The sequence below is a fragment of the Salvia hispanica genome, chromosome 1 (assembly GCF_029641045.1).
Source record: "Salvia hispanica isolate PSC_SH4W2 chromosome 1, Shi_PSC_v1, whole genome shotgun sequence".
Lineage (NCBI taxonomy): Eukaryota > Viridiplantae > Streptophyta > Magnoliopsida > Lamiales > Lamiaceae > Salvia > Salvia hispanica.
The window spans coordinates 23,181,201-23,192,354 of NC_142692.1; the positions used below are offsets into that span (position 1 = coordinate 23,181,201).

General features: G+C 33.5%; 1 protein-coding gene across 1 annotated transcript; it reads right to left on the reverse strand.

The window, feature by feature from the left end:
- Positions 1 to 4,594: 4,594 nt before the first annotated feature.
- LOC148933456 (protein GL2-INTERACTING REPRESSOR 1-like) lies at positions 4,595 to 5,221 on the reverse strand. Its single transcript, XM_089062564.1, has one exon. It carries the CDS (start codon positions 5,219 to 5,221, stop codon positions 4,916 to 4,918), a length of 306 nt encoding a protein of 101 aa, XP_088918690.1. The 3' UTR covers positions 4,595 to 4,915.
- Positions 5,222 to 11,154: the final 5,933 nt, after the last annotated feature.

Consider the following 11,154-nt stretch of genomic DNA (forward strand, 5'->3'; position numbering starts at 1 on the left):
AACTACTACTCCTTTTAGACATGATAGTTAAAGTAAATAGGAGTACTATTTATTAATTAGTAGTAATAAAAAATAAGATGCATTGTACGGTATGATCCATACTTTTTTAAGTAACACTAATATTTACTTAATAAATTATTAATTGAGAACATATCAATAACAATTGCTAATAAGCATCGTCGTCGTCATCATCATTATTACTATTAAATATTATTCAAAAATTTAAAAATTACATTAATTATTAACTGCTAAAATAATAATAATAATTTGTCTAAGCTTTGTTTATAATTTATTAAAAAATAGTAATAACATTAGGAAAATAATCTAAGAAAATGCAGATTTTTAATTACTTTTTTTTATTAAAGAAACAATTAAATTAGTTTCATAAAATAGAAAAATATTTGGGATAATACGAATTTTAATATAGTATACCCCATTACTTAATAAATAAAGTAGATAAAATAGTACTGGTAAAATAGTTATACTCCATTTAAACACTGTTTTTTTGACGGTTATTAACCCCTTTGTACAATTATTTTGAATTTTGCTTTTTCCGGGAAGGGCATTTGAGATCAAATTTTGAGTAGTTTCCCTTTGATTAGTTATTCTTTTGGTAATTTATGATGAAAATTGAGTTAGCCAGGGATAAAATGCTAGTTTTATTGCGGAATGCCGTTTCTGTCTCTCTTTTTTAAAATTTTATGCTAGTTTTATTGCGGAATGTTGAATTGAACTTGATTTCAAATCTTAGTGATTTCGTGAATTCAACACCGGCTTTGCATGTGGTGATATGTTTATGCCTGTATTCCCCGCCCAGACCCAAAATTTCCAAGCTTGGTTTTGCAGCTGGACTAGAAATTTGTTAATTCTAAGAGCTGAATTATGTCGTTGTCCAAGTTATCGGAAATCTACATGATTTTATTTTAAAATGGGCATATGTTGTCGTTCGATTAGTAATAGCGGTATTTATTTGGACTCTCAGTCCTGAAGAATATCGGTAGTCTGCATCAATGTCATATATGATATGAGATCTGAGGATTGATTGGGGGGGCCGAAGATGATGCCAAGAAGTGAATTCGAATCCCTTCTCCCCACTTATTTAAATACCCCATTCATTTTGCTATATTTTTGGAACACTTCATTAGAGAGAGAATTTCCCCCTATGGTGTGTGGATGTCATCTTTAGAATTCGATACTAATGCTATGGTTGCATTGTGATTGAGCCACTTTGTACAAGTATGAGCTTTGTAAGGGGTTGTCCCTGGTGAGAGTTGCCATGGTCCTTTTGGTGGAGGTTCTTTGGTTCTATTGAAGGTCACTTATTCAAACACTTGTTCTTCTCATTCACTGTCTTCCATGATTTGTATGCTTGTTTCAACATTTTGTTGGATTGAAACCTGATACTTTTTGTTGTTCTTCCAAGAACAAAGTCGCGGACTATCTATGTCATACAATGATTCGTATCATTGGGAAATGTTTCAGTGATTCGTGCTGGCACTACGTAGAAGAAAGAATGCCAAAACAGTGTTGTGGGCTAGAAGCATAGGTCAAGTGTAGGCATCTAAATGGTGTATCATAGCTCAAGTATAGATATCTCTCAACGGACAGTATAATCTTCATCAAATGTTTCTGGAGCTGCATTGTTGAGCTATGTAGCTATTATGGATAATTTGAAGAAGCATGTATAGATTCATGTCCCTTAAATGGAATTTTTTGCGTTTCCTCATTGTTAGTATTGTTTGTTCGTATACTTGGTTAAAAGGGATATGACATTTTTTTCATCTGATATAGGTTACATTACAGGGAGTATAAATTGCGGGAGATTTGATTTCTCAAACTTTCCCATGCTTCTGATTTAACCTTAAGAATGTTGTCATGCATATTATTTATTTTCATCAGTATTTTATTGCATCTTGTGAACCTTATAAAACATTCCATGGACAGAGGATATGAGGTGAATCAGTTAATCTGTAATTGTCCAGTTGGTGGCCTCTACTCTGGAAGCAACTATTAAGTGGAGGTTGAATAAGCTCCAACGGTGGCTAAGATAGACTGGACCACGCAAGCTGACGGAGAAGGTACCTCAGGACCACCTTTAACATGTGCGTGATGATTTAACTAGCACCTATCTTGACAAATTTAATGACTATTTGGGGAAATGAATCACCTTCAAAGGACCATCCTGGGTGCCAGGAAAAGCAATTTTGGAAGACGACCAATGTGAAAAGCTGGTTGAGTGTCTATTGTAAATCTTGCTGGATCATAGGAGGCATCATCCAGGAGCTGGTAGTGTTTCTTTTAATGTCAGAAAAGTTATATGGATGTATTAACAACCTCTTGTATTGATTGAAGTTCGCTGAGAGTGGAAGTTCCTCCTGAAGGTAGGAGCGCAGATTTCAGTGGTATGAAGAGGGACATTGAAAGTTAGGATCAAATTCATGCAAAAAGTGCTTTCACACCATCATCTTCATCGCACTCTGTTTACAGTGATGTCAAACCAACAGTTACAAATTAGCATTAGATTCTTTGGTAGTGACAGCAAAGGAAAACCCTGTCATTGTTTTCTAGGTCAACCAATGCCTCATCTTTTCTAGGTCATCTACTTTAGCAGAATTTGTGTTTCTATTTTCTAATTGTGTCTGCAGTAATCTGGATTGATTGGTAGCTTCATTTGGACATACTTTTTTCCTCATGGTGGTGGAATACATGAATTGATACTTTTGTATGTGCTGAATTTTCTAATAACTATAGGAAAAATGCACATAATATCATTCTGAAATATCTAAGATTTGTAGATGATTTGTCAATTTCAGTGGGAAGTGAGTTCTTGATATCAAAATATATGCATATTGGATAATGGCAGCTTTTCTGAGATAGGAATTGAATTGATCAATGAAATCAGGTTTCTCTCGCTTCCTTTTCTTTTAAATGTGAATGGCTTGTGTCCATTGTTTTATGATGACATGAACCTTTGCATTTGAATAGCAAATATTTATTTGCCATTATTTTTGCCTGGTAATATATTAATTTTGTTTTTGGTAAGTGGATCTGCTGAGATAGTAGTACTTTGTTGTGCATTATTGAAGTTTGTTTTATCGTCGGCCAATTAAATGTGCACTGTCAAGATCGTCTAACAGATATTTAGTCTAGTTTACCACTCTAACTTTGTTTTTGTGCAATTTAAAGGGAAATGGGTGAGGTCAGCTGTGTAGTTGCAGTTTGGATGTATGTTAAAGAGAGATTAATTTCTGTTATCATCATTGGTATTGATGCTGTATGTTAGTATATTTGCCTCTTCGGTTAACTTCTCATCCTTTGATGCTTTTACCTATATCTTGGACTGTAATTTTGGTGGTTGACTTGAGGCTGTTCCAAAGGGAGGGTTCACAATGTTTAAATGTTGTTAGTTCTAAAACTACAGCTGTCCATGTTCATCACATGAATGCTTTTCTGAACATTAATTCACATAGTAGAGTTGGCACTTGGCGGCACAGGTTATCGTATATACATACGTACACCTGTATGTATTGATTTCTCTAATCATAGTAAACGTTAATAGCCAATAACTCAATCACATCAGACCTGCACCCGGTTAAAAAGATTAAGGAAAGAAGAAAGTTTTATGAGGTGATTAGTGAAGAAATAGTCTTAATAATTTACATTTGGAAGTAATAGATGCATATCATATCATGGTAAGCAGAAATGATGATTCTACATAAATGATGTGCTTGTCTATTAGTTGATACAGAGTAGGAATAGAAGGGTGATGCATATTGATGCATACCTCAAAGTATTTTGTCAATTGAGATGCATTAGAAATTCCACTATTCACTTGGCATTCATTCCACTGTTAGTATAGAAGGGTGATTCACTTGGCACGTCTTGGGTTGCATATGTTTTGCCACATTTTAAGAAATGTATAAATTTTATACACAATTAGAATAGTATTTTGCAGATGGAGCGTGGGATGAGGCAGCAGGGTTAGAGGTTTCGTGGAAAAGGGAAAGGAAGTAAATAGAATTGAATAGGAGAACATGCACTTCTTTTTTTAGGGGAGGATTGTGACTAAGGCAAGATTGATTGTGAATAACATATAAAATGTTATATATGATGAAGATTTAAACAGAGATAAAGAGTAAGAGTAAGAAAGGGTGCATTTGCTATTGAATTCAATTTGTATTTATCATATGACGTAATAGGCTCATTATTCTCAACTGTCTCAATTACTCTTGCATTTATTTGGTTTTAATGATCTCTCAATCTAATATACTTCCCTTTTTTTTCAATTCTCGAACTACCCCAACCTCATTATGAAATTACACAGTTGCCCTTTTCATAACTAACGTATTTGACCTCATAATAATATCCTCACATGCACAGCCGTGTGGGTTTGCATCAATGCCTTTGCTTAATTGTAATATTGACATTCAACTACTTGCTTTAGCTTAGGTATATATTTTCTTTGGCTATTGAATGCGCATAAGCTTAAAATTTGGTGTTAATCTTGTCATTGTTTCACAATTTGACTAGGCTTTGTAGATTTTATTGCACCCCTTTGCGTTGTGGTGGCTTGCTCTCATTGGTTTCTGAGAAATGCATGCTGAAAAATTACCTAACATTCTTATAAGAAAATCAGGAACATGAAGATAGGTTTCTTCTGCTAAAGATGGAACAAATCTCACCCACCAACACCGCTGCCGCTATAGATGATCTACTTTACCTAGGAATTAAGGTGAGAAACGGACATAAATAAACAGGGGAAATAGCAGTAGTAAGGCTCATGCTCCTTTGAAATTACCTCCACCTACAACTGGAGCAGGAACATGAATCTAGAAATTGCTGCCTATTTGGTTATCATATTTGGGGTGTATGGATATTTGCTTTCATTTATCAATATTTTTGGTGGTAAGAGCTACTAGCATGTCTTCTTTGTCTTCCTGGCAGCGGTGTCGTGGATGACATCGAGCAAAACAGTGCTCTTGCATTTGGGGCATCTGGGGTCCTCCTCCGATAGCATCACGTACATGAGGCACCGAGGGCAGCCCACCAGCATCATCGAAGTGGCCTCCGGGCTGGTGGAGTACTGCAGCGTCTCGTTCAGCTCGGAAGACACACATGAGCTCGGCGGAGACACGGTCAGTGATCTGGTCGGGGACTCCACCCGCCTTGGTGGCGATAAGTTCAGCTTCAGGTCAAGTTTCGGTCCGTTCCTTCCACTCATCTTTATAACTCCTTTCTCTTTGCCTTATAGATAGATAGCTAGGATCACCTGTTCAAATATGCATAATAAAACAACAATATTAAACCAGAAATGAAAGAAGATAGGATTTGAAAATATGATATACCTAAGGATTGATTGATTGATTGAGCTAGTATGGGATTGGATTGGATTCTTCAAGTTTTATAGGAAGAACGCCACTAACATGGGGTTGTTGGAGCGGCTGAGGAGGTTGTTTTAGACTTGGAGGGGCATATTATATATAAGAGGAGATAGATGGGATCTCTTTAAAGCTTAATTAAATTATGCTGAGGGAGAGAGGGGGTGGGGGGTTAGTGGATTTGAAATCAATTGTAGAAGATGAGCTAGTGTAAATTGAGAGCCAGGAAATGTATTAATTGTTGGAAAAGATCCCAAGATGGTTGCAGAAAAGGGAAATTTGTAGTAAATATTGCAATTATGGCCGACATTCATTGCCTATACTAAACTATTCTTTCTCTATATTCAAGTATATGTAATTCGGATTAGCACACTAATTTCAAATTAGGGATAAGCAAAATCAAAATAATTAGGTTTTTGTCGATTTTTAATTTTCTTTTGGAATTTTTTTATGTATTCAACCCATTTTTGTGGTCTGCTCTTCAGAAATATTCTGAAGAATAAAAGAGACTACATTAAATCATTTTATGACTATACAATGACTTGGTTGGTTTGGCTTAATTTCATGCTGTATTTGGTATGTCATATTGCATCAAATATATCTATACAGTATTTATAAGACTTTATATATAGTACATGGATGAAAGCTCAGCAGCTATTAAAGCAAATAAATTTCTAACAAATCCAACCACAAAAGTACGAACTCTGAATAGGGGTGGGTAGGTACGGTATACCTTACCGAAACCACCATACCGTATACCTTACCGTAAATACGGTATGCGAAAAAGTCATACCTTTACCTTATCAAAGTTTTCGGTATACCGAACTTCGGTATACCTTATTTTCGGTATGACGAATTTCCATACCGATACCGTACCTCATTTTCAGTATACCATACCGAAGTTCGGTATACCTTACTTTTGCGGTATACCTGACTATCAACATCAATTAAAATAGAAAATTAGAGTATTTAGAATATTATTTATATTTTATAATTTTCAAAATAAATTTAATATAATTTATTCATAATTATATTTATATTTTACGATGATTTTATAATTTAAAAATATACAAAATATATTTTATATATAATTGCGTCTATATTTTTGTGGTATATACCATAGTTTACGGTATATACCTTAATTTACGGTATATACCGAATTTCGGTATGCAACGGTATACCGCGGTATTTGAAAATTCATACCGTTACCTTACCAAAATATTTCGGTAAAGTATCATACCGTACCAAAAGTCACGGTATACCGAAAATTCGGTATTTTCGGTATTTTTTCGGTACGATAAGGCCGGTATTTCGGTATTTCGGTATTTTTCCCCAGCCCTAACTCTGAAGAGGGATCTTAAATTCTTGCGTAGGTAAGATGGTGCCATATATGAAATTATTAATAGGAATTTAAAACCCAGATTTTATTTTGTTATTACCCAAAATATATTTTAAGTTTTTTATTATACATATTGCGTAATATCATTGACCCATTTGGCTTTTTGTTTATTGCTTATTTAGTGACGTGTTCATTGTATATATGGAATAATCGCCGCCTGAGTCATGATGTTAGCAACTTAGAATTATTTATCAATCGGCCCAATACAATTCAATATCTCATTTATTGTGATTTATTATACAAGTTGAAATTTTGAATTGTCTAGTTTCAAGAAATGATTAATAAGCTGTATTTATTTAACAGGAATCAATTTAAGTGGGTGATTTAAGGAGATGATAGTGATCTCCCTTTTCTGACGCGTGCATATACCTATTTTTCATTTTTAGGCTTTCATATTATAGTATTAGAATAGTGATATAATACAGACTCATATATCGTACAAACTCTAAACTTTTCAACACAATGTTAACCGTTGGCACTGTGTTGATATTTTCTGATGTTGTTATTTTATCATCTGTTGACATTTTTTAACGGTCCAGATCATAGTTTGGAGTTTGTACAATATTTAGAGTTTGCATTTGATCACGTTCCTTTAGTATTATATATATTCTTTTGGATTTTTTTTCTCTAAAAAGAAAGCAAAAATAAATTAAAATTCAACTGAAAAAAATAAAGTTTGAATTGTTGTTTGAAACTTATTTGGTAAACCATCACGGATCTCTTAGACATGTCAACTTTGGTACCAAGATAATTAATGTGTTGTTATCGAGAAAATGGCAAACTTGAAAAGTAAATTGGTGCATAATGTTGAATGTAATGAATGTTGTGTATAAAACCAAAGATGGGTTACCATCTCAATTTTTCCAAAATCTCCATTTAATGGACTAAAATTTGTGATGTCAAATGTTTCAACAATTTCCGCAGCTGAGGACCATAACCGATGAAGATTGTGATAAATAAATAAATAAATAATGATAGCAGACCAAGACATCGAATTTTCACCAATTTTTCGGTTGAGCTTGCTGGGACATTAAACAAATTATTGGCTTCTTGAAGCACTTTCGTGTGCTCAGATCAAGTGGTCACGCCTATGCGAACTGTTCCGACTTCCGAGTACAAAGTGCTATGAGTTCCCGAGCACCCGTTTATGCTCGCTTGGTTCCACAATTCCAAGTACTTTATGTGCCCAGACTTCCGAGCACCTGTGTGCGCTCAAAAGTGTAGTTATAATAGTGTGTGCCCGGACTTTCGAGCACCCTTGGGTCTCTTACTTTACCAATTATGTATTAATTCTCGTGTCGTCCAAATATCATTATTTTGGGATGGAGGGAATACTAAAAAGTAAAAATAATTAAAAAAGAAACAAATTAAACTAAAATAAGTGTAACACAACCATATCTGCCTGAGGTCTTCTCCTGCCCATGTTTACAGTTGGTCGAGCACCTCTCTAAATCCAACTTGAACCCAAACTCAGACCAAAATTATTGGGTTCTTAGGTTAATCTGATAAGGAGTCAAACGCAATAAGGTTTGATCCATACCCATTTACCTAAATTTTTGTGTGTTTACGTCGGATTTTCATATCGTGTTGAAAAATTGCAAACTCTACTTGAAAGAATAATTTTTTATTTTTCAATTCAGCAACCACACTACTTATTTTTTATTCTTAAAATATCTTTTCTTTTCCGCTTTCCCGTATTTTTAGAGTGTAAAACGAACTCTATAATATGCATGTGATTAAAAAGCAGAATTCATATTATTATAATACTCCTATGTAATAAGAATAAGTGAATACTAATTCTTTAGCAGTTTTGAATTTTGATGTGTTTTAATTAAATGAGGAGTTAATAGTCTAAATATCATCTCACATGTACTAATTCATAGTTTGTGACCAAAATATTGTGCCTATCATTAATTTCTAAAACGTCAAGTCTCGAGGAGCTATATATATCACATTCAATCATCTGGAATAGCGCATCATCAATTTATTTTATATTTTTTATTTACTAGTACTAATGTTCACTGGGCCCCTTTTTTTTAATTCTCGTTAACATTTGTTCTTGTTATTCTTGTTAACATTTGGTCTTGTTAATATTGTAGTACTTGTGTAAGTAATTGTGTTCGATAATAATTTTAGCTTAATACATATAAATATATTTAATACTACTAAATTACTAATAGACTTGGTTTCGGAGATCAATATCATTAAATTAAAATATACTAATTACTAGTGGAAGAATACAGTATTTATCATAAAATATGGAGGCTCGTACACTCAAAATTAAAATGCATTTCTCCATTACTTCTTCTGCTTTCTGCTTTGTTATTTTTTTAATAATCTAAAAATCTCAAATCACCAAATAGCGTTAAGATAGAGTCCAGAACAATAATAGACCAATCATAACACGAAGAAAAGTTTTAAAACAACGACTACAAAACAAGAGCCAAGCTGACCAAAAAAGAAATATAAAACAGAGCTAATCGTAAAAACTATGCAGCTAGCCACCAGGATCATCACCTAAGAGCCATCGAGCTGAGACAAACAATAAGCAAAGAGCGAGAGAAGAGGCAAGCACCCCTACCAAGGTGATCATCTTCCGTGAGGTCTTGTTGCTCTTGCCCACATTCTGATATCATCAAAAATTTTCATTACCTATGAAGGCGAGAATGAAAACTCCTAACACCATCTTCTTATCCAAGTTCCTAGTCACCAAAACACAATTTTCTTCTCAAACTACCAATTGGACTTGAATTCTTGAAAAATGATCTTATTGCGAATATTCCAAATTGACCAGGAAATGACAAAGAATATGGATATCCACAATTGCTTCTCAATCTTATTGAAAGGAGTACCTAACTAGGATAGAAGACAAGCTCTTGGTTGATTGGGAAGACAGAAGGAGATATTCCATCGATCACAACAATGGTACCATAAGCTATTTGGGTGCGGGTTATTCAGGCTGTGAATTTTTCGGGTTGTAAATTTTCGGCCCTAACCCTAAATCTTCGGGTTTCGAGCTAACCCACGGGCTATTCGGGTCAATAGTAATCTTATATGTTACTTTCTATTCAATCCAATATTCTAAATTATTAAAAAACAGATTGTTCGCAAATAGTAAAGTATTATCAAAGTGAAAAGAGAAAGAAAATAATAGCAATTGAAAATTGAAACAAAATAGACAAACATATCGTTTAATTAATTGCACACATGAATCTGACTACAATTAACTAGAAATCATGCATTTCATATAACTCCGACTTTCAATTTGAGAGAAAAGACATAATTACCATATATTCTTCGTATCAATGTTGTATTTAATATTGATATTACTAAATATACTTCATATAATTATATAATCCAAAATTTTAATTATATTTTTATATTAAATGCTCAACTCGTGGGCTAACCCGCAACCCACTCGGGCCAGCCCGCATAACCCGCCGACCCGAACGGGTTAGCCCGTGTAGCCCGCTTCTGAATATGGGTTGCGATTTTTTGGCCCCAACCCTATGATTTTACCAGATAATTCGGGCCGACCCGTAGGTTTCAGGCTAGATTGACATCCCTAGATCTAGCAGGTTACGTTGATTTCTGTTGTTTACATGCTTAGATCTGTTTGGATAAGTTAGATCTGGAATTCCTTCGAGTTTCCCTAAGTTTCAATCGACAATTTCTTTCAAAGATGCATAGATCTGATTTCTGTCTCGATTTCACCACCTTGCATGTTAGTCAGTTAAGTAGTTAAATTTCTAGCTAAGATCATATCCAATAGTACTGCAAAACTTAAAATGCAGTAGAAAAATACCTCCAACAGTATTGCAAAACTAATCCTATTATAGGTTTTTGAAGAAAAAATACATATCTTTAGATTTACACTAAAAGTATACCAAAAACACTTTTTAGGTTTTGATTTATTGTATTCAAGTTCAAATCAATTTATATTATCAAAATAGAAAAAGGAAAGGAAGAGAAATTAAAGTACAGAAAAACTTCCATAAAGCAGCCGTGGGAAGAAGAAGATATGAATAATAACTTGATTTAATTCTACTAATATTTAATTAGTTTTTGATTAGTGGACTGGGCCATATAATATTAAAAGTGACTAGTTTAATTAATAATATTAATAACACTAGACGTATATAATAGAAAAAAAGTTAGTAAGTTAATACTAGTATTCTACTACTACACATACACTATTAGTTCTTAAAACTACAGATACATAATTTTCAATATTAATAATTGTTTATTAGTTTAAAAATTGACAGAATCTTAATTTTAAACAAAATTTTTTATATTATTTAATTTAATTTAAGTTAATGACAAAAGGGCATGAGTTAGTGTGTAATTTAGGTCAAATATATAGATGTGATTGAAGTA